We start from the raw sequence: 24,678 nt of genomic DNA on the forward strand, positions 1-24,678 counted from the left end.
TCTCTCTCTCTCTCTCTCTCTCTCTCTCTCTCTCTCTCTCTCTCTCTCTCTCTCATCTCTCTCTCCTTCTTTTCCCCCACTGTTTTTCATTCTCTCCCTATCACTTTCACTGAGGGATGGAAGAGTGGAGGAGGGGAGACATTAGAGAAGGTTTCATGGATGATATTTCCCTTGAGCTGGGCATTTAAGGAAGAGAAGACCTCCAAAATGTTGAAATGGAACAGAAGAATGGAATGCATGCCAAGTATGGGGAACAGAGTGAGCAAAGCTATGGAAATGGGAGAGAATATTCAACTGAGAAATGGAGAGTAATACCATTTGGCTAGAAAACAAACCACCTAAAAGTGAATTCTATGAGATAAGGTTGAAGAGGTAGGTAGAAGCCACATTGTGGAAGCCTCAGACTATCAGGATGAGGAATGTTTGCTTTATTAGACAGGTAATGGCAAGTCATTAGAGGATTTTAAATAGAGGAGTACTAACTGGGTACCTTGGACAACTCATTCCATCTCCATGGCTGACCTCTGAAGTATCTTACAATTGTAGAAGTCTAATTTTTTAATCCTTTTCCTCTTATCATATCCACTAAATATGAGTGCCCCACTAGGGCAGTGATGGTGAACCTTTTAGAGACCAAGTGCCCAAACTGCCTCACCCCTCGCACTTTACCCCAAACAGGGGAGGGAGGAATGGCTCCCACTGGGCTGCTAGACAAAGGAGTGGGTAAAGTTATAAATGTGTGCATGGAGAGGGGAAGAGAGGAGCCACCTTATCCCACAGGCTTTCTAGTAATGAACTCTGCTGGGTAAAAAGTAAGAGTATGCATGTCCACGGCGAGGTCTATGGGTGCCCCCTATGGCATACATGCCTTAGGTTTGCCACCATGGCACTGGGGTCTCTCCTTAATTTTGATTTTATAACAATCACTCCCTTGAGGAGCTCATTACACTTCTTGGGTTCAGTTTTCACCTCTTTGCAGAAAATTTCCAAAGTTATATATTCCTTTTTTTTTTTTTTTTACTTTTTTTTTTTTTTAAACCCTTAGCTTCTGTGTATTGACTTATAGGTGGAAGAGTGGTAAGGGTAGGCAATGGGGGTCAAGTGACTTGCCCAGGGTCACACAGCTGGGAAGTGTCTGAGGTCGGATTTGAACCTAGGACCTCCTGTCTCTAGGCTTGGCTCTCAATCCACTGAGCTACCCAGCTGCCCCTATATATTCCTTTTGATTTACATCCAAATTTTTTCTATATTCAGCCCAAATTTCTCTTCTGTCTTGCATTTCTAACTACTTTGACTTACTTATATATGACCTTAAAATACTGTAGAATTGAACTAAACTATGTGTAGATCTATCTCTTAAAGATTTTACAGATATAGAGACTGAGACAAGATGGCAGAAAAGGTACAGAGAATCACCTGATCTCCACCAAAGTACTCTCCAAAAGACTTTGGTATAATGTCTCAAAATGAATTCTGAAACAGCAGAACCCACAAAAATAGGATGAAACAATTTTTCAGTTCAAAATAACTTAGAGGATCTGCAGGAGGGGTCTACTGCACCAGGTTAGGACTGAAGTACAGACCAGCACAAAAAAGAAGGCTCCCACTTTGGCAAGCCATGACAGGCTTTACAGATAGTAAAGAGAACAGAGGACAATTCAGGAGATTGCAGGTCTCTTTGCTGGCTCTAGGTGCATAAGTTGCCCATATTCAAATCTGGTCATAGTCCAAATAACAGTCCCTGGGAATGGAAGAGTATTAGCACATACCAGCACTGGGGGCCACAGAAAGCAGGAGTCCCTGGTTGCAGTTCCAAGGCAGAAAACAGTGCTTGTGTTCATTCAAAAATCAGAGTACAGTCTGAGAACGTATTAAATACACCTCTATATAAATGACACTACTTTGGAAGAACTGAAAACATAGATCCCCAGAGCTAGTTCTGAAGGCAGCTCTACCAAGAACCTGAAGCCTGGAACAGTTTGTCCTTCACCACAGGAACAGAACCTACCTGTAAAAGGTTGGTTTTTTCTTAAGTTAAAAGAAAAGAAAAAGGCTAAAAACTAAGCAAAAATCATAAAAAGAATCTCAACCTAGAAAGTTATTTTGGTTCAGAGAAAACCAAAACACAAATTTAGAAGGAGAAAACAAAGTCAATACTGTTGCATCCAAAGGCTCCAAGAAAAATATGAATTGGTCTCAAGACCGAAAAGAAAAAATTAATGGAGTTCAAAAAGAATTTTAAAAATTAAATAACAGGTAGAAGAAAAAGTGAGGAAAGAAATAAGAGTGGTGCAGTAAAATTGTGAAAAAGGAATTGATACCTTGGTAAAGGAGGCACAAGAAAAATACCCAAAAAATAATATATTAAAACCAGAATAGGCTAATTAGGAAAAGAGGCACAAAGAGAAATGAGTCAACTATATAAAAATATATGTAAGTTCCCAATTGACAAATGGTCAAAGGATATGAACAGGCAGTTCTCAGACAAAATAGTTTAAAATATCTGTAGTCATGTGGGGAAATGCTTTAAATTACTATTAATTAGAAAAAAGCAAATTAGAACAATCCTAAAATACCACCCTATATCTTTCAGATTGGCTATTTTGACAGAAAAAGAAAATGACAAAACTTGGAGGGAATGTGTGGGGGAAATGAGACACAAATTCACTGTTGGGGAAGTAGTAAAGTGATGCAATAATTCTGGAGAACAATTTGGATCTATGCCCAAAGGTCAATAAAGTAGCACATACCTTTTGATCCAGCAATATCATTATTAGGTTTGTATACAAAAGAAATTTTTTAAATTGAGGAATAGGGTCTATATGTACAAAATTACTTAAAGCAACAATTTTTGTGGTGACAAAGAATTAGAAAGTGAGAGGATACCTATCAATTGGGAAACAGCTGAGTAAATTGTAATGTATAATTATAAGGGAATACTATTGTGCTATGAAATATGATGAACAAGAGAAATTCAGGGAAACCTGGGAGGATTTACACAACCTGGCATGGAATGAAATAAGCAGAACCAGAAGAACATTATAAATGGTAACTGGAGTATTGTGCTATGAACAACTGTGAATAATTTAGCTGTTCTCAGCAATGATCCAAGACAATCTCAAAAGATTCATGATGAAAAATACCATCTTCTTCCAGAGAAAAAACTTATAGGATGGAATCTAAATGTAGACCCATGCAGGCTATATTTCACTTTCTTCCTTTCCTTTTTTACATTTGAGTCTTTTCCCAAGCAAGATTAATAAAGAAAAATGTTTTACATGATTGCACATGTGAAATCCATATCAGATTGCAAGGAGGAAGGGGAAGGAGGGAAGAGAACTTGGGACTCAAAAAATATTTTTAAATTGTCTTTACATGTAATTAAGGAAAAACATCAAACTAAAAAAGATTTTAAGGAGAAAAGAAAGAAAGCAAATAAGGATGTAATTATTAATTTTTCTGGCTTGCCTTTTGTTGGTCATAATAGTGACTGTGATTTTTTCAGTTTTTTCTCTTCTCTTTCATAAAATCATATCAATCCCTCAATGCCTTTAAAATTATATCACCCTCAGCACAGACTTCTTCCGTATGTACTTGGTCTGATTCAAAAACTTATATCTTCATCTTTTTTTTAACCACCATTTCCACGTCTTAACATGTTGCATTGGGGATGGGATGTGAAAAGTCCAAACACAATCATTTAATCAAGCAGAAAAAGTATTTATCAAGTGATGCACTGTCCCAAGATCTCAGATGCTAGTACAAGAAAAAAAAAGAAAGAATCCTTATTCACTGGGAATACATTCCACTGGACAACCTCTGGTTTCTATTTGTATCTCCTACACTTTCAGCACTGTGATTTGTACATAATAAGTGCTTTCCCAATCATTTATTAAAATGAGAAAGACAAATACATAACAATAAGCATAATAAATAAATATGCAATAAATATAAAGTGAATAGATACATATATATATACACACACATATATATGAAGTACTTGAGCATGTGTAATTTGAAAGTGAGGGCGCTAGCTGTTGAAATAGATGAGAAAAGGCTTCCTACTTGTGAACCTAGTTTTTAAAAAAGGGAAGGACTCTAAGAAGTGGGAATGCACTAGAGGCATTTGGATTGCCTAAAGTAAAGGCATGGAAAAAGGAGGATGGAATGTCATATGTGAGGAATAGACAGGATAGGTTAACTGGATAAGAGTGTATGTGGGGAGGTGGTAGAATAATGTCCAATGGGGTTAAAAAGATAAGTTGGAGGTGAGTTGTAGAGAACTTTAAAAGATAAAAGGGAGTTTATATTGTATTCTAGAAGCAATAGGTTTCATACTTGAATTGACAGGGTAGAAGAGATACATGGTCAGATCTGCACATCAGTAAAAATTACTTTGTTAGCATTATATAGGATGGAATGAGGTGGTAAGGGACTTGAAACAGAGACAGATAAGGAGGCAGCTGCAATAATCTAGACTAGAAATAATGAGAGACTTAACTGAAGTGGTAATTGAATTAGGAGGAGAATGGGTTCAGATGTAAGAAATGTTGTAAAGGTAGAAATGGGTATATTTGACAACTGTGTTAATATGTATGGGTGAGAAAGAGCAAAGGGTTGAGAACAATGCCATGGCTAAGAACATGGGAGATTTGAGAGATGGTGGTGCCTTCAACAGAAATAAGAAATTAAGGAAAGAAGATGGTGTATGGGGAAGATAATAAGTTCAGTTTATGACAAATTGAAGTTGAGGTGTCTTCAGGATATTTGCAATATCCAATAGGCAATTGATTATGTGATTGAAGTATAGGGAAGAGATTGGAACTGGATACATTCGTGGTAGGCATCTTCATAGAAATGATGTCAAGGGCTTTGGAGATGAAGAGGGTTCATGATGAAAATAATTTATTATGTAAATCTTGTTATAGTTGTTCTGCTTTTGTTATTTTCCTAGTTTCATTTCTAACTTCTCTCAAGATCATCTGACTTGAAGCTCAAATAAAGTTATCTTCAGGATTCTTTTCCCCTTCACTTCTCTGCACTGATTTTGGGGGTTATAGCACTCATAATTTTCTATCATCCTCCTCTTTGCATTCTGCAAATGAATTTATATCCTAGAATTATTTTGTCTTTGAATTCTATATTTTTCTGTTTGGCAAGGATTTCAAGTGTTAAGGAGGTTTTGAGATGTTTCGACTTCCTTGCTGTGGTTTCTATTTTATGTTGGTCAAACTTCTTTGTGAAATGGTAATAATCAGTATTAATGCTGTTTCCTTTCCATAGGTCCCAATTATAGCATCAATAGGTTTGTTTATCAGTCAAGATAGTGTTATCAAAGCAGTCAGAGTTCTTCCCATCCTTTTGGTTTATTCTTACTTAGTACTGATTTTGGAGCTTTGTTCTAACTTGTCAAATATTTGGCTGTGTATAGAATTATTTTGAGGTATAGTTTGACCCACCCAGTCAATCAAGAGAGTAAACATATATTTAATTGACAGAGACAGAGACAGAAAGAGGCAGAGAGACAAAGACATGGACAGAAAGAGACACAGAGACAGAGACAGAGCAGAGAGCCATATTAATACTCAAGAAAGCATTTAAGAAACCTCAAAAGTCCAACTGGCAAGGCAAAAAGCTATTGATTATTCATTTTTCTTTATCACTCACCTGGTATGTCCCATGTTTGGGAATATAATTCAAGGCCACCATCCACATCTATTGTTTGTCCTGTAATATATGAGGCTGCAGGAGATAACAAGAAACACACAACAGAAGAGACCTAAAAAATAAAATTTAGCATTCATGTGTGCAATATAATATATAGATATATAGCTATATATACTTTACTAACTATATATATGTAAGAATGTAGACATACACACATATGTAAATATCTCACAGAATCACAAATGTAGACAGATTCTTAGATATCATTTAGTATAACACTTACCTAAAACTAAATCCACTCTATAACATCTATGGTCAAGTGATTATTATTCCAAATCTGCTTTAACTATAGTTTTCTGTAGTCCATTTATTTTTAGATAGCCTTCATTGCTGGGAATTTTTTCTCTTCTTTTGAACAGAAACATGATATAGCTTCTAGCCATTGGCCTTACATGTGTATATGGTTCCTACTTTAGATGCTCTTGAATACCATATATTAAGGCAAAATTCTGACTATATAGGTGTTTTATGTATCCTAACAATGTCTTACATATTACTTTTGTCTGAATAATTGCAGTAAATACTGAACGAGTATATTAAAGTAGCAGAAGGTAAAGGACAATTATGTTTTAGTTTGTATTGAATGAAATAATAAGGAAATAAGAAGTGGTAGAGAGGGGGGACTGCCTGAATAAAATCAGATTTGCATTTGCTTTCTAACACAAGAAGAAATCAATAAAATGAAATTTCATTTGTCGTATATAAAATTAACCTGTAATGTCCACATTACTATATATTCTCGCTATCAGATCTGAATATATAGGGTTCATATTTTCTCAATGTCAAACTGGTACTATTTTTGTTCATATTTTAGAATAAAGAATTTTGCTGTTTTTTAAATTCACCTTAGTTACTGTCACTACTAGTACATTTGAAATGTCTTCCATCCATTCATTTAAACATATATTCTCCAAATTGCCAAATGCAATGTCTCAGATAATTAATTCAGGGAAGCTGGACGATAGTTAGTAAACATAACTAAATGACTGAAACCCTGCCTTAGAGCTGACTCATCTGAAAGACTACATTAAATGAGAAACCGCAAATATGCATATATATAGCAAAATGAATGGACTGTGAAATGCATATGATTTAAAAAAATAAAAACCTTACTATTGGTTTCATGTAGTAAGGGCTACTAGGGAGTGTCTGAAGTCAAATTTGAACCCAGGACCTGCTGTCTTTAGGCCTGGCTCTCTATCCACTGAGCCACCTAACAATATTTGCCATTTTCATAGGCATTCATCTGAATGCACTGTAGACTTTTTTCTCTATTCACCCAGTCTTGTGAGGATCTTCCAGCAATTGATTTCTACCATGAAAGTACTTTTCATCCCAAAAGAGCTTAACAACCAAAAACTTCAGTGAAAACATGAACTATTTAAAGTTGTTTTAAAATTGCCTGGGACAATTCTTCCTCAGTGATTCTCTATACCTTTCCACCATATCCCAATCTTCCTTGAAGATCTAATTTTCTGTGGCTTTGTGAAAAGGACAGCAGAGAGAGGACATGGAGGAGGATAAAAAAGGGGAGGGAAAAAATATGGGTGACATACATGGAGAAGAGAGGAAAAAGAAAGTGGAGGAGAGAGACCAGAAGAAATGGAGGTGGGGCAGAAAGGAGAGAGGGAGGGAGAGAGGAGAGAAATTACCTCCTCAGGAACACCAGATCTCTTAGCTGCACAGCATTGAAAGTATCCTTCCACCACATCCTTTGCAGAGCCCATATAGTTATCAAAGGCTGTTGAAGAATAAATTATTCCCTAGGTTGGGGGGGTGGGGGAAAAGGGAAATTAAAAAAAAAATAATTAAGTTGAAGGGTAGTTGAGTTTCAACCAGACCTATCAGCAAAGAATTTTAAACAGCAGAAGACATGAGATATAAAAGTCTATAAAACTACTATTCATGCTTCTCAGCAATGTCAAAGAAGCAACTACAATTATCCTCCCCTAGGGGATGAAATGCCCAACACCTAAGATCTCTGACTTTATTGTCTGTCATTGCCTAAGCTGCCAATAAGTAAGAGTAAATCAGTAGAAATTGTATTTCTCAGGACCTATTTTGAATATGTGCCCAAAATAAAATGATCCAAGATACAGAGACTTCACCTTGAGACCACTTTCCATTAGTTTTAGTTTATATTTGGTAGATTTATTACTCTTCTCCAAACCTTAACAATTTTTGACTTTCAAGTTCTCTGCCTCCAGCTTCTCTCGAGGAGTTAAAGAAGTTTAAACAGACAAAACGAGTCATTGCACTAGAAAAATTCTTTAGGAATATTGTTACACATCAAAGAATACTTTGGAAACATATAGAACCTTTCTCTAACTTGCCTATTTAATAATGTCCTATTTTGTAGTTAATACTAACATAGAATGTAACTAACAATGAAAATGTAACAAGAACACAAATTGTATATATATATAAAAAAATATATATAAATGGTTACCTACAGGAGAGACACAATTGACTCTTACTCCATTGCAGGCCCATTCCATTGCCAAACTTTTGCTCATATTTTCAACACCTGCTCTTGCTGCTCCACTATGCCTTTTAAAGAAAGAAATGTTAAAGATGTCATTCAACTTCCACTAATCATTCATATTTACATGAAAAATGATTGGTACATTAAATCCATAGAGGAACAGTTCAAGAAAGAGATTCCTATTTAGAATTACTTGTGGTTGCACCACTATTGATTGTGTCTCTTGGAAGATGAGGGGAAATGGTTTAGTACTACAAGCAAGTTCCAGGAAATTATCCTGGAAACAAAAAGTTAAAAGTCCCTATGCATCCACTCAAACTTTTGGAAATGAGTAAGGGAACCACTCTTAAAGTTGGGCACTAGGGATACATGATCTAAAAATTTTTTAAAACATTTCAATATTAAGTTTAGAGGTGGTATGAAGGCAGAGCTTAGAAATCTGATTATACCATCTTTTTTTTTTTAATACCATCTTTTGATGTTAAAGATGTACCCTTCTAAATCTTCCCTTCAGGCAGAGAATTCTGCTAAGAAATGGAGCCCAACTGTGAGCTCAAATGAAACAACTTTTTATTGAAAAACAAAGAAAGGTTGATGTCCCAAAAAACATCACCAGATGGTTCAGTTTCTAGTAATGTTTTCCATCTCTTTTTTCCCCACAGATCATGACTATTGTTGCAAGATAAATTAATAAGATGTTTAAGATTAGTTATTTGGAAGGCTTAGCAAGCAGTGCTGGAGAGTTCTAAATGTAATGGGGAAGCAGGAAGTGTTGCTTCTCTCTCTGAGATGGACTCCATGGTGGCTGGGGACAAGTTGTAACTGACCCCCTGGGAGACCTCAGAGGAAGTGGAGTTTGTATCCTGATATCCTGATATATCCAGAAGGAGGAAAATCATCTGCCTGTGGGAGGTTAGGTTGAGACTATAAAACCTAACCTGGGTTGCTGGTCAACTCAGGTTGGTTTAGCTCCCTGACTTACCCAACTGAAGGAGTACTGGCTGAAGACCTGGGAAAGCTGTATTATCGCTGGATTTTGTCAAGACTCAGCAGTGAGTATCCCATTTTCATTCTTGATCTCCATTGTGCCCTGCCCTGCTATAGTGTCTAGCTTAGTGCAGATAAGACCATTCCCTAACCTTGAGGTTTGCCCATAGACTGGTAGAATAGAACCCCCTTTTCCCTTCTTTCAGACTATAATTCATTGAATTAAACCCTGTTTATAAACCTATTGTCAGTCTACTCACTTGTTAGTTTCCCAGACTCCCTGGCTAGGTGGATCTGTGTTGGCAGTTGGACTTCCAACTGCCAAACCCATTCTAAATTGTATTTCCCCAATTTGTTAATCCCAGTCTATTGTCTTGTCTTGTCTCTTACTTACTCTTCCTCAGAACCCTGATAATATTTAATTTAAGCTCCAGTTTTCCCCCATAAGACTATTCAGTTTGTGACCTGTGATCAAAAGTCTAGCATTGTATTGCTTTTGCTCTAGCTGAAAGATGTCATCACTAAAAAGTCTCTTGAGTTAGACTGTTCGACTAAATAGCTGTTTATATTATTAGGAAAGATGATTTGAGAATAGAAATTTTTAAAATTTCATTGGGAAAATAAAGATGAGAAGATATTACTTAAAGAGGGAATTAATAATTAAGAGAAAGTTCTTAGAAAAGATCTTACTCCTCCAAGAAAAAAAAATTTTCAATTATAATGTGACACATGAAAATGCAGAGGCAGAAAACTATCTCAAAATGAACACACATTCCAGATAGTACTTACAATTTTAATAGGTAACTCAACATGCAAGTATTGCAAAAAGCATCAAGAAAGGTTAAAAACTGAAAAATTCTAAAAAGCTAACTTTATTCTAGTGTTCTTTGTAGATAGCTAACAAAGTAAATATAGTGGAGGGTATGCACGCTGTGTTTACAGTATGACTCACAGAAAGGGTTTAAATTAAATCATCAGAAACATCTAGGGCATCCATCCATGTATAATGAGCACTTTGTAGCCCTGACTATGAGGAGCAAATGTGTCAGTTTAACCTAGCTTTGGTTGTATTACATTACACATTACAAAGAATTAATCCTGAAACAGAGATGGACCCAGCATATACCAAGGCATAGGATTACTTCTAAAGTCTTCTTAAAGACAAAAAGGAAAAAGAAGGCAGTTTTTTTTAATCACAAGAGGCATTAAAATTCCATTTAGAAGAGTTTAAATAGGATCCCAAAGCAAAAGAAGTATGTAAAAATTCTTACGCAGATCTAGGAAATCCATGTCTTATTGGAGCAATGATATTCACAATAGACCCTCCATGTTCCTTCATCCAGGACTTGTAAACTGTACAAAAGACAAAAGGCAATCAAAATAAATCATTTCCAAACAACATGGAATAATTAGGAATGATTTTGAAATATGAACATCTTAGCATCCGTACTCTGCCACTTGCTACCCATGTAATCTTAGGCTATCCCCTGTGATTTCTGTCACACTGTTGCTGGACATAAAGACTGCCATGTAGTTAATTCTCCAATCTGTCTTCTTCGGGTTAAAAAAATGTCATATGAGTTTACTCTTCTAAATCTATCCTTAGATTTAAAAAAATCTCTTTTCCATGACAGTATAGCTTTACTCTGATGTCTGAGAGAACACATTTCAGACCGTTAGTCCAGTATTTGAAGTATTTAATCATTAAAGAGATCAAACAGTTACTGGTGCCATAAAGGTATAGAACTGTGGGTGCTTCCAAACTGGGGTTGTGGATCCTTGAGGGTTTAGGCTATTTTTGAAAAAAAAATCCTTCTCATTAAATGAATCAGTACAATTTGTAAGCAGACTTATTTTCTATAGGCTAAATAATATTATCAATGTACATATTTCTAAGTATTATCCACCTTGGGTCCCAATATTAATAAGTACAAAATTCATTTTAAAACATTTCTGAATTAATAGTATCCTCCAATCATTGTTTCTTAATCAGCATATGCCAATAGTGCAATTAGTATTTCCTTGTGGTCTACTAAATATTTTATTGATTTTAAAATGGGGTCAGAAAACCCTAGATTTACTAGACAAGGTCACATGGGCTTTAAGTGGCACAAGAAGGATTCAAATGCAATTAAGACAAAAGTATTAATAACAACAATAGCAACTGAATAGCAATAACAATAATAACAATAATAGTACAGAGCTAAGCACTTTATAAGTAATTATCTCTTTTGATCTCTACAATAACCTAGGAGGGAAGGAGGAAGGCTGTTATTATACTCATTTTTACAGTTCAGGAAACTAAGGCAGACAGAGATTAAGTGATTCGTCCAAATTCCCACAACTAATAATGTGTCCAAGTTCAGATCTGAAGTCAGCTCTTCCTATCTCCAGGTCCAGCACTCTATCTACTTCACAAACGAGGCATTCTAATAGGAAGTAAAGATTACTTCAAAAAAAGGCAAATGTTTTAGATAAAGTTAGACTATGTAGTTTACTAGTCTATAATAGAGAAATCAACTCCACCTGCTGTAATGGTTCAAAAGTTGTGTGAAGAGTAAATCAAACTCTCCTTGTCATCAGCAACTTTTCAGTTAATCAATCAAAAACTTAAATCCCTCTACTTAGTACCTTACTGGTCACTAAGTATGAGAGTTCACAAGTCACTTGCTAGAGTAGGTTACATCTCCAGAGACCACTGCCCATCCCCTGGGCAGTGCTAGGCAAATTGAAAGACTGCAATTGGTTCCCGTAAAGTGGGGGAGTGGCAGGAAATGACGTTGAGAAAACTACTTTTAAAAGGCCAGCTTGAGGACTGATTCATTCTCTCTGCATTGGTGAGTCAGAATGGAGGAGGAGACTCTTTCCCTGACTCCTGCATTGACTTGTGGTGGTGAGTGGAGTGATTCTTTCCTTGGTTCTTCCATGAGGAGACCCTCTCTGCTTGTTGGCGCTTTGATGGGGCAGTCCCTTCAATGTGAGTTCTGGTGAGATTCTTGGCAGTCTTAGTCTTGTGTGCACTGAAGGTTCTTGGCAGATTCTTCAGTGTCTCCTGGCTCTTCGGATTTCAGCTTCCTAATTAGGACTTTGGATTCTGGTGAAATTTGCATTCAGATTTGTGTTTGCAGTCTGGAGACATTATGATTAAATTTAGGGTATTTGTAACTAGGTAGTACTTTCTGTCTCTTTATCTACATTTTTCCACTTTCACTCTTTCTGCCTCTTTGTAAATAAAGCTGCTAAAAGTCATTTTGACTTGAGCTATAACATTTTAAAATCAGTGACCACAATATTACTTTAGAACTTTCATATTAGCATAGAAACCTAAATTTAAATTCTTACAGTTGGCACTTTCAAGAAGTCAATTATAGTCAGATTTAAAGCCTAAAGGGGTTCTCCTGGTTTATCTTTAAGAATCTGTATAGGGGGCAGCTGGGCGGCTCAATGGATTGAAAGCCAGGCCTAGAGATGGGAGGTCCTGGGTTCAAACCTGATCTCAGACACTTCCTAGCTGTATGACCCTGAGCAAGTCACGTAATCTCCAGTGCCTACCTCCTTACTACTCATCTGCCTTAGAACCAATATATAACATTAATTCTAAGACAGAAGGTAAAGTTTTTTTTAAAAAAGAGTAAAGAGCAGCTAGGTGGCTCAGTGGATTGAGAACCAGGTCTGGGGAACCAGGCAGTCCTGGGTTCCAATCTGGCCTCAGACACTTCCTAGCTGCGTGACCTTAGACAAGTCACTTATCTCTAATTGTCTAGAGTCTAGACTCTAGACCAGGGGTCAGCAACCTTTTGGCCATGAGAACCATAAACACCACATTTTTTAAAATGTAATTTCGTGAGAGCCATACAGTGCTCACAATGTGAGCTCCTGTAACAGCACCTGAAAAAAATGGACTTTAGGGCTCCTGCAGAAAGACCCATATCTGGCCCTCAAAAGAGCCAGATATGGCTTGAGAGCCATACGTTGCCGACCCCTGCTCTAGACCTTACCACTCTTCTACCTTAGAACTGATATCTAGTATCAATACCTAGTGTCAATCTGTTGGGGCAGCTGGGTAGCCCAGTGGATTGAGAGTCAGGCCTGGAGACGGGAGGTCCTAGGTTCATATCCAGCCTCAGATACTTCCTAGCTGTGTGACCCTGGGCAAGTCACTTGACCCCCATTGCCCACCCTTACCACTCTTCCACCAAGGAGCCAATACACAGAAGTTAAGGGTTAAAAAAAAAAGAGTCAATATAATGAGTTGTCTAATTATATCAGTCTATATTTGTATTATCACTTAGAGATGACTCAAAACTATATCCTGATCAGATTCATTCTCTTATTTTCTGTTATTGTTACTTTCAAACTGCAGGGTTGAACAATGATTATAGTGTACCATGAACCATACATATTAGAGATCAAGATGTCTTGATCTTTGTAAATCCTTCTGATATCCAAATGAGAAATCTTAATTGGTGCTAAATCCCCAGAAGAACAAGGGTAAATTGGGTTGCCTATCTTAAACCTTTTATTGCAATTTATTAATTCTCTTAGCAATTGTTTTTATAAACTTTAGTAACATATTCTATATGTTTTGTTTTATTAATTGACTGTCAAAAGCCTATAAAATAGGTGTACATCTAAATGAGGTCTTTCATCACAGGGTGGAGTGTGATAAAACTTCCAACTTATTTTTTGCCCACAATGCAATAAAGTTGGACCTTCAACTCAGAATTTTGGCCCAGATTTCTTTATTTCACTCCCCCTATCCCAAGCCTATTTCTTTGATATCCTGCCAACTACTCTCAATGTTAGAGAGAAGATCTACTGAGGTATGTTATGCCTGGCAAAATGACAGCCATTTTGGATGTGCAAATAGCAGTTTTACCTTCATGGAACAAAGAATCTGGCAGAGGGCAGGAGTTGGCACATGCCAGGAGACAGTTGGATTTTTCCCTATAAATACAGAGGGCAGAGGGCCCTCTAGCTCACTACTTCGGGGTTTGGAGGGAGGCAAGGGTTGTGGACTGTACAGGCCCCGGGGTGGAAAGGATAGATTAATATAGGTAGGCAGGGTTCTACTACTTTGCTAATTATTTCAATCACTTCATTATTGTTAAGGCTACTAAGCCTTAATCATTTAACAAGATTATTCATCAAGCTTATATCATCCATATTATCAAAATCTATAACAGCTTCTGAGCCAGGGGAGACTCTCAAAGTCCCCTGGACTCAGCACCTAGGCAAAATTCTACTTATATATCATCCTAATTTATATTATTTATTCTAGATTAAAGGCTCAATAGAGTTCACCTAATTCCCTCTCTCCCATCTCCCAATTTCCTTTCCCTTCAATTTATCCAATAAACTCTGTTAAATCTACAAGCCTCTGACAGCCCTTACTCATTAAGCTGGTAGCCTACCTTATGGAGAACAAAATCATCAACTCTTTGTCAACGCATTCAGATGGGAACAAGCCTAGCTGATCCAAATACTTCAAAATCAAGCTTGTGCTTGAATAATATACACCATTAAGGTCCCAGAAAATTAAAATAACTTCCTAGTTTCATCAAGGCTAACTGATTCCTTAGGAACTGTTACTAGGGCATTCAGCCTTTCACAGAATATTCCATCTCCTTTCAGTGGAACTTTCAGGCAGTAGTATCAAATCAACCATACTTTGATTGAAAATCAGGGCTTCACTGAATTAACTAATAGCAGGACCTTAACTAACCATCATAACAGGTACCAAAGAGAGGGGACTTTGCCAGCTTAAATATTAATAGGTTTAGGTTTTATTAGGGTTAATTAGGTTCATTGGGAGAGTTTATTCACAAGAGGTCAGTTACCTTGGATGGCAGCAGGACAAAGTAACATCCCAGACCAAGTCAGATGGTATATAGAAACAGAACAAAGAAAGTGTAGTACCAGGGATGGCCGAGGATCACGTGCAAATTTTTACTCAAGGTAGTGTACATTCTCTATGGAGGCACAGGTCATGTTCTCACTCTGACTACCACCACACAAGATCCCTACCTGCTTTGAGAAAGTAAAAGGTACCAGTCAGGTTGGTTTCAACCACAGCATTCCATCCCTTTGTACTGATGGATTCGGTAGCAGAAAAGAATTGGCCTCCTGCATTGTTCACCAGGAAATTGATCTTGCCATGGTGATCTACAGTAGATTTAACCAAACTGGTAACCTAAAACAACCAAAGAAAACAAATTGGTTAAGAGCACAAACTATTAGTGACCTGATTATGAAGACGTAAAGACAGGTGGTATTCATGGGGAGCAATTGTTTAGCCTCTTACTAATGGCTAACCATGTCTAAATATCCAGATCTCATGCCAGAGCCTGCCTCCTCCATCACACTCACTACATGTCAAGAATTTAGCCAATACTAAGCAATGGTAATGATAGGAACCAGTGGGAATAGTACTGATTCTGCATTTCGTGATATTTATACTGGAACCAATGATACTTGGCCTAGAGGCAATGTGACAATGAATATCAGATCTGGAGTAAGGAGTTGTTGCCTAATCATTTTGTCATTCTTTATGACCCCATGGACCATATTGTCCATGGAGTTTTCTTCGCAAAGACATTGGGGTGACTTGACATTTTCTTCTCCATTGGATTAAGACAAATAGGGATTAAATGAGAAAGAAGACATAGTTCAAATGTTATTCTATCATTTATCTGGTATGGCCTATGGGCTTTAGGTGAAGTTATTTCACATGTCTCAAAACAATGGCTTCCCTATTTGTAAAACAGAAATCACCTGCATTCCCTATGCCATTCTGGGGCTGTTGTTAGGGTTATACTTTGCAAACCTTAGAAGAAAGGGAATTAACATTTATAAAGCATCTACTATGTGCCGGGAATTATGCCAAGTGTTTTTATGAATATTGTCATATTTGATCCACATAACAACTCTGTGAAGTAGGTGCTATAATTATCCCCATTGTACAGTTGAAGAAACTGAGGTTATCTGGCTTTCTGCAAGTCACATAGTTAATAAATCTGAGGCTAAATTTGAATTCTAACTCTGAGGCCAGTGCTCTATTCACTATACCACCTAGCTGTCTCCATAATGTCATAGAAATGTAAATTATTAATTTCATAATTATTTGTTGCCACATGCTTTCTTTCCTTCCTTATGAGAGCATATATGCTATGTTCCCTTCTTCCTACATTTTTTCATAACTTATAGTTTAAGTGACCAACTACACTCAAACAGTACTTTTTACATGTATCCTCTTTTTTAGTTCAACCCTCCTTCCCCTCTGTCTTGCCTCTTAATCAGTCATCACAGGAAAATGTTTTGCCTCTTTGGAAACTAAATAACGTTATCTTAAAGAATTAGTGGGTCAAAGAACAAATCATAGAAACAATAATTTCAATAAAAAGAATGACAGCAAGGAGACAAATACCAAAAATTTGAGGATGTAGCCAAACAGTTCTTAGGGGGAAATTTATATCTTTAAATGCCTACATCAAAGAGAGAGAGAGAGAGAGAGAGAGAGAGAGAGAGAGAGAGAGAGAGAGAGAGAGAGAGAGAGAGAGAAAGGTCAGATCATTGAATTGAGCATGAAATTTAAAAAAAAACATGAAAAATAACAAATTAAAATCTTCAGTTAAATACCAAATTAAAAAACTTGAAAATCAAAGGAGAGATAAATAGAATAGAGATAAATAGAATTAAAAGTAAAAAGGCAATTGAAACAATAAATAAAACAAGGAGCTGGTTTTATAACAGATAAATGAATTAAATAGATAAACCAGTGGTAAATTTCATTTAAAAAAAGAAAGAGAACAAAATGATTATTATCAAAAATGAAAAGAAGAAGTCCCAGGGCCAGATGGATTCAGAAATGAAATTATTGAACATTCAAAGTAAAATTAGCTTCAATACTAGATAAATTATTTGAAAAAATAGGGGAGAAGTAATTCTTTCAAATTCCTTTTGTGATACAAATATGGTAGTGATATCAAAAACAGAGAAATAAAACAAGAGACCAATCTCCCTAATGAATGAGACAANAGAGAGAGAGAGAGAGAAAGAGAGAGAGAGTGAGAGAGAGAGAGAGAGAGAGAGAGAGAGAGAGAGAGAGAGAGAGAGAACAAATTAATGAATTGGGTATGCAACTTAAAAAAAAGAGCAAGAACAAATTAAAAATCCCCAATTAAATGACAAATTGAAAATCCTAAAAATCAAAGGAAAGATTAATAAAATTGAAAGAAAGAACACCACAGAACTAATAAATAAAAGTTAAAATCTGATTTCACAAAAAAATAACCAAGCCATTGGTTAATTTGATTTTAAAAAGGAAAGAAAATCAATTACCAATATTAGAAGTTATTTTGTCTAACTATATGCCAATAAGTCTGAAAATCTAATCAAAACACATGAATATTTTAAAAAATATAAATTACCCAGATTAACAGAAGAGTAAACAGAATACTTAAATGACCCCACATAAGAAAGAGAAATTGAGTAAGCCATCAATGAATTCCCTAAGAAAAAAAGCCTCAGGACTATATGTGTTTACAAACGAATTCTACTAAACATTTGAAGAATAATTAATTCTAATACTATATAAACTATTTGAAAAAAATAACTGAGGAATTATACTAAATTCATTTTATGGCACAAATATGGTGCTGTTATCTAAACCAAGAAGAGCTAAAACAGAAAAAATTAATAGGCCAATCTCCCTAATGAATACTAATGAAAAATTTTAAATAAAACACTAGCAAGGAGATTACATCAATATACCACAAGGATCATACCCTATAACCAGCAATATATACTAGGCATACAGGGATGGTTCAATATTAGGAAAGCCATCAGCATATTTGACCTAATCAATAACAAAACCAACAGAAATGTTATCTCTATAGAGGCAGAAAAAGCTTTTGGCAAAATTCAGTACCCATTCCAATTAAAAAACACTAGAGAACATTTAAATAAAAGGAACAGTCCTCAAAATGATAAATAACATCTGTATGAACCATCAGCAAATATCTGCAATGGGAATAAATTAGAGACCTTACCATTAAAATCAGGAATGAAGCAAGGATACCCATTATCTCCTCTACTATTTAATATTTTACTAGAAATGTTAGGTATAGCAATAAGAGAAAAGAAATTGAAGGATTAGGACAGGCAATAAAGCTATCATTCCTTACAGATGATATGATGATGCATTAAAGAATCATTGAGAATCAACCCCAAAACTGATCAAAAATATTAATTTTAGCAAAATTGCAGGATATTAAACAAACCCACATAAATCATCAGCATTTTTCTATACTACCAATAAAATCCAACAGCAAGAGATAAAAGGAGAAATGCCTTTTAAAATAACTGTAAACAATATAAAATACCTGGGAATCTACCTGTCAAGCCAAATTGGAAACTATATGATCGCAACTACAAAACAATTTTCACACAAATAAAATCAGATCTAAACAATTAGAAAAAAAAAACATTAATTGCCCATGGATAGGATGAGTCAATATTATAAAAATGAAAATTCTATTAAATTAAGTTACCTATTCAATGCCATATCAAACTACTTAAAAATAAATTCATAGAGCTAGAAAAAATAATAAGAAAATTAATCTGAAAGAAAAAAAGGCAAAGATATTAAAAAGAAAAATATTAAAGAAGGTATTTTAGCTATACTGGATTTTGTTTAAAGGGAACTGAGAAGCCCCTGCAAGGATGTAATTGTTGACCAAGGCTTTTGCTTAACTTGGTCTGGCAGGGCAGTTCCTTTACTATTCAAAGGAGTTAAGTGCCTATCTGGCACCCTGAGCGTGATCAGCCTAATCTGTGTGACAAGGGATAATGCAGAAACTGTGCCAGAGAGAGACAAACACCTCAGGAAAAAGAAATGGCAGGTTGCTAGGAATTTTACTTTATCTAGCTTCCTAAGGTGTTTTCCCTTCTGGGACAGAATGCTAGAGATAAAGAGAATGGTGATTAGGGCTTGGCTTTTGCCCAAAGGAAGTAGACACACTTTCTCTAAAATAACCCCAAACTGTTATCCCCTTATGACTAATTGATCTGACTGCCATAGTTCTTTATAAGATGATTTATTGAAATGTAGGATGAATAAATTGAAACAGGAAAGAGGGTAGTAGGATTCCCTGACTAATACCCAATGGACAACAATCTTCTGCCCTCAGCCAAAGCTGAGGCAGGCAAGCATGGAAATCTTCTCTCTAATCTAGATGTTCTATATCAATTAAATAACCCTAGGGTAAATAAATAATCAAGTCTCTAGGTTGGTAGCTGATCAGGTTGAAAGGTACACTGCTGGCTCAGTTCAGTCACCCACAGGGCTAACCCTCTAGGTAGACTGTTAGTTCAATTGAGTCCACAGAAGTATAGATGTCCAGGGATTCAGGAACAAATACAGGATTACCATAGATCTTTAAACAGGAATCACTTTGATCAGGGGTTTGCTGATTTAGTTCAGGAGAAAAGTCTCTGAGCTGTCTCTCCTCATAGAATACCAGACCAACTCCCCTCAGCAATCCATTGGCTCCCAGAATCCTTCTCTCCTCCAACATTCTATCCTACACTTCCTGATTTTTCTGCTCTTGCTCACTTCTCTGCATCTCTTGCAGGTCCGTCTTCTCAATTTCAAACTGTATTATAATGGTTCAACCATCAAAACATTCTGATTAAGAAATGGAATAGTTGATTGATGAAATGGATTAGACACAGAGTAACCTAGTGCTTGGCAAATCCAAAGATCCAAGCTTTTGGAATAACTCAAAATTCCACAAAAACTGCCAAGAAAACTGGAAAATGTACGACAGAAACTAGGCATAGACCAACACCAATGTACCAAAGTAAAGTCAAAAATGGATATATGATTTAGAAATAAAGAATGGAACCATAAGCAAATTAGAAAGCACAGAGTAGTTTATCTGTCAGATCTATGGATAATGGAAGAATTTATGTCCAAATAAGACATAGAATAATATGAGGTACAAATTTGATAACTTTGATTTACGTTAAACTAGAAAGGTTTTGAACAAATAAAATGAGTTCAACCAAGATTAGAAGGGAAATAACAAACTGGGGTGGGTGGGAGAGAATTATAGCAAAAGTCTCTGATAAAAGCCTTATTTCTCAAATATGTAGAGAACAAAGTCAAATTTATAAAAATACAATGCATTCCAGAGTTGACAATTGGTCAAAGGACATGAACAAGAAATTCTCAGATTAATAAATTAAAACTATCTTTAATCATGTGAAAAAATGTTCCAAACCACTATTAATTAGAGAAATGCAAATTAAAATAACTGTGTTACCACTTTACACCTATCAAACTGGATAAAATGACAAAAAAGGAAAATAATAAATGTTGGAGGGGATATTGGGACACTAATATACTGTTAGTGGAGCTATGAACTGATATAACCATTCTGAAGAGTAATTTGGTACCTTGGCCAAAGTGCTATAAAACTATGACTCAGTAATACCACACTAACAATGCATCTGAAAGAGATCAAAGATAGGGGAAAGCAACCTATTTGTGCAAAAAAATATTTATAGCAGCTCTTTTTGCTGTAGCAAAAAATTGGAAATTGAAGGGACATCCATCAATTGGGGAATGACTGAACAAGTTGTGGTAGAACATTGTAATGAATATTATTGTGCCATAAGAAATGACAAACAAGACAATCACCAAAAATCCTGGGAAAACTTATATGGAGTGATGCAAAGTGAAGTGAGCAGAACCAGAACATTGTACACAGCAACAGTAATTAAGTATGATAATCAACTGTGAGTGACTTAACTATAATCAGAATAAGAATCCAGGACAATTCCATGGGATTCATGACAAGAAATGATATCCACTGTTATCAAAGGAACTAAAGGAGTCCAAATGCATACTGAATCATGCCTTTCTTCACTTTATTTCCTCTATGAATTTTTCTCCAGCATAAGTGATATGTGTCTTCTTTCACAATATGATGAACATAGAATTATGTACTGTGTAATAACACATGTACAACTTATACCATATTATCTGCCTTTGTGGGGAGAGTGGGGAGTTAGGAGAAAGGCAGTGAATATGGATCACAAAATGAGAGAAAAAATTTATTAAAAATTAAAAACAAGTAATCTTGAAAAGAAATAAGAAAAGAAAAATGGATTGCATATGTGACATGGATGTGAATGAGGATGACTATGCTGATATATATAAAGATTATACTCTGTACCTAGCCTTTGCACATAGTAGACATGTTGGATTTTTTTTAAACCTTACTTTCTGTATTTGAATCAAAACTTAAGTATTGGTTCCAAAGCAAATGAATGATAAGGGCTAGGCAATGAAGGTTAACTGACTTGTCCAAGGTCACATGACTAGGAAGTGTATGAATTCAGATTTTAACTCAGGACCTCCCATTTCTAAACCTGGTTCTCTATCCATTGAGTCACCTAGATATTGGACTTATTTATTTTGGACACACTATTCTTACAAAGACAAGAAAGAGTACATTTTAGAAAATTTTTTCAACAAGAATCAAACAAAAAAAAGCATTTCTGGTTAATCTATTAACCAGAAAAAATTAATGAAGAAAAATAAACAATTTCCTATGCATTTTTACTAATAGTATATTGTGATGAGAAAAAATATATCAAAGAAGTACTTAAGATTCTACTGTATTGTTGTTTTTTTAAACTCTTATCTTCTGTGTTAGAATCAATATTGTGTATTGGTTCCAACGCAGAAGAGTGATAAGGACTAGGCAATGGGGGTCAAGTGACTTGCCCATGGTATTAGAGCTATGAAGAACCTGAGGACAGCTTTGATCTCAGGACCTCCTCTCTCTGGGCCTAGTTCTCAATCCATTAAGCCACTTACCTACCCCAAGTATGCTGTATTATAAACATAATTATAAAAACTTTTAGAGAAATAAAAATTAGAGACATTAATGTTACCTCTTCTTCTTTTCGAATATTGCACTGGATAGGAGTAACAATGGCTGGGTTGGAGGGCAAGCGGGCAGCATTCAATTCTTCTGCTGCAGATTTTAATCTATCAAATGTACGGGAGGCAATAACTACATTACACCCTGGAAAGAAAATCAAACAAATAAATGAGATTATCTTATTAGAAAATTTAATGAAACTGACTTTAAAAAAATCTTATTAACTGTTCCAAATTTTACTAGCCAAATTTAACTGTTCCAAATTTTAGTGGCATACACATATTTTAGTTAATCTATAACCTAATGAATCTGGGTACTTCATTAACAAATCAAAGTGCACCTAAAATTTGCATTCACAATCTATGCAATTCTTATTTGTTTAATTTATATATATTATTTTGTTTTAATTATAGAATATAGAAGACTTGACTGGAAGGATTAAAAATTATATTTTATCATAAATGCAATAAGGAGCCATTAACATTTTTTAGCAGAGGAGTGACATGGTCACATCTAGAATGAGAGAGATTATTTTGTCAGATGTTTAAAAGGATGGGGCAGCTAGGTGGCACAGTGGATAGAGTGCTGGGCCTGGAGTCAGGATGACCTGAGTTCAAAACCAGCCTCAGAAACTTAAAAGCTATCACTCTGGGCAAGTCACTTAACCCAGTTTGTGTCAATTTCCTCATTTTGGGAGAAGAGAATGGCAAATCATTTCAGTACCTTTGCAAAGAAAAACCTGAAAGAGGTCATAAAAAGTTGGATATAACTGGGGAAAAATTTTTTTTAAAAGAAAGAGTGATGAAAGGAAAGAATGAAGACAGAGAGCAATTCCAGGAAGAAATTCTAAATACTTGAATAAGGGTGGCAGTATAGTTAGAGTTGTGGAGATGGGCATGAGAAATATTCAGAGATGAAACAGCTAGGACTTGTCAAATGAACAAATGTTGGGGCTGAAGGACAGGGAAGAAATAATGACTTTGAGGTTTCAAACCTGAGTAACCAGGTAGATGGTGATGCCACCAATAGAACCAAGGGCATTGGAAAGAGGGTAGGTTTGGAGAGGTTGAGGAAAATGGGTTCAATTTTAGATGTGTTGAATTAGAGGTTCTGGTGGGACCTATTTGTGTAAATGCCCAAGAGATAGGTGGAAATGAAGTGTTGGGACTCTAGTTTGAAGTCACCCACAAAGAGATAATCACTGAAGACAGTGAATAAATAACCAAGGAAAAGAATGAAGAGAAGCCTAGAGAAGAACCTTATACCATAAGATTGGGAGAAAGGAAATGAACTAGTTTATATTAAATTGCTGTTAATGCTGTTATTTGTCTCTGGATCATAGGCCTGAATTGTTATTAAAATATATATCTTACAATCTAGAAAATTAATGCTTCTATCAGCATTTTTTTCTTAGCAAGCTAATACAATTCTTTGCTTTCAGTTTGGCCTCCTATCTTTGACCCACAATCATGGGACCCCTTACCAACATGCCTCTCTCTGAGGTCCCTTTCCTCTAGGTAGAGAAAATTCACCAACAGGGACAGCTATGTCCCTTCTGTCTGGTGTCCCTTCCAGGCTCTTCCTTTTCTCTCCAAGTCACCTCCAATAGTCAGTCCCTCTCTCTACTTCCTAACTCCAGAGTTCCTGCCCCTCTGATGTAAATCCTATCCATCTCTTCTCACTGGCTCTCCAGCCCCCATTCCAATAATTCCTCTTCCTCTTCCCAAGGCTGCTTCAGACCTTCTTCCTCAGTGGCCCTACCAGCTCCTTTGTTTCTCCTCCCAATATTTCCTCAGTTCCTCTCCCACGAGATTCCCAGGTCCTTTTCCATGGTCCCTTGCTCCTCACCTCCCATTGTCCCATGGCTCCTACCCTTCAGGTCAGCTCCTACTCTGGAGTCTCAGTGTCCTGCTCTGCCACAATGCCCCTCCCACTCCCCCAGAGTTCCCCTGCTTCTACCCTTCTCTCTTGGGGGGTTCTTTCCTCTGCCCTTTCTCCCTTAGCCTCCCTGCTTCATCCCCATGGTCCCCCAATTGCTTCCAACATCTCCCAGGGTTCTCTACCCCAACTCTGCCCCTCCTACTCAATATCCCCAGTTCTGCCCCGGTCCTTGCACCCCAATCGGCCCGGGAACACGGACATACCTAGGTACAGAAGTTCTGTGGCTATAGCCTTGCCAATGCCTGTACCGCCGCCAGTGACGATAGCCACTTGGTTCCGTAACAACCCTGCAGCCAAGCCGCTCCTCATCAGTGTCCCCATGACGGCTTTGACTCTGACCCACGGAGTAATCGATTCCCAGCCTCCGAACAGAGAGGCAGAGAAACTAACCCACAGCAGCGTGGCAGTCTACCGGTTTGCCGGGGTGACTTTTTATCCCCACCTGGTCATGGCACCCAACCGCCCAGAGGTGGGTGGAAAACTCTTGGATGGCATCAATTCTCTGCCCCGCAGCATCAACCACTTGCACCTCAGGTGATCTCCTGTAGAGAGGAGAGGCCAAAACCGGACCCGAACTCTCTC

General features: G+C 36.5%; 1 protein-coding gene across 1 annotated transcript in view; it reads right to left on the minus strand.

The window, feature by feature from the left end:
* PECR (peroxisomal trans-2-enoyl-CoA reductase) overlaps window positions 1-24,417 on the minus strand; it is a 71,132-nt gene extending 46,715 nt beyond the window's left edge. Inside the window, exons 1-7 of the mRNA XM_044667525.1 lie at window positions 24,300-24,417; window positions 22,166-22,299; window positions 15,227-15,392; window positions 10,471-10,552; window positions 8,181-8,277; window positions 7,380-7,490; window positions 5,668-5,779 (exon numbers count right to left, since the gene is read on the minus strand). Of these exons, the coding sequence (XP_044523460.1) occupies window positions 5,668-5,779; window positions 7,380-7,490; window positions 8,181-8,277; window positions 10,471-10,552; window positions 15,227-15,392; window positions 22,166-22,299; window positions 24,300-24,417 (820 nt within the window). The remainder of the gene's footprint in view (window positions 1-5,667; window positions 5,780-7,379; window positions 7,491-8,180; window positions 8,278-10,470; window positions 10,553-15,226; window positions 15,393-22,165; window positions 22,300-24,299) is intronic.
* Between the last annotated feature and the right edge of the window lie 261 nt (window positions 24,418-24,678).

The sequence above is a fragment of the Gracilinanus agilis genome, chromosome 3, assembly GCF_016433145.1.
Source record: "Gracilinanus agilis isolate LMUSP501 chromosome 3, AgileGrace, whole genome shotgun sequence".
Taxonomy (NCBI): Eukaryota; Metazoa; Chordata; class Mammalia; order Didelphimorphia; family Didelphidae; genus Gracilinanus; species Gracilinanus agilis.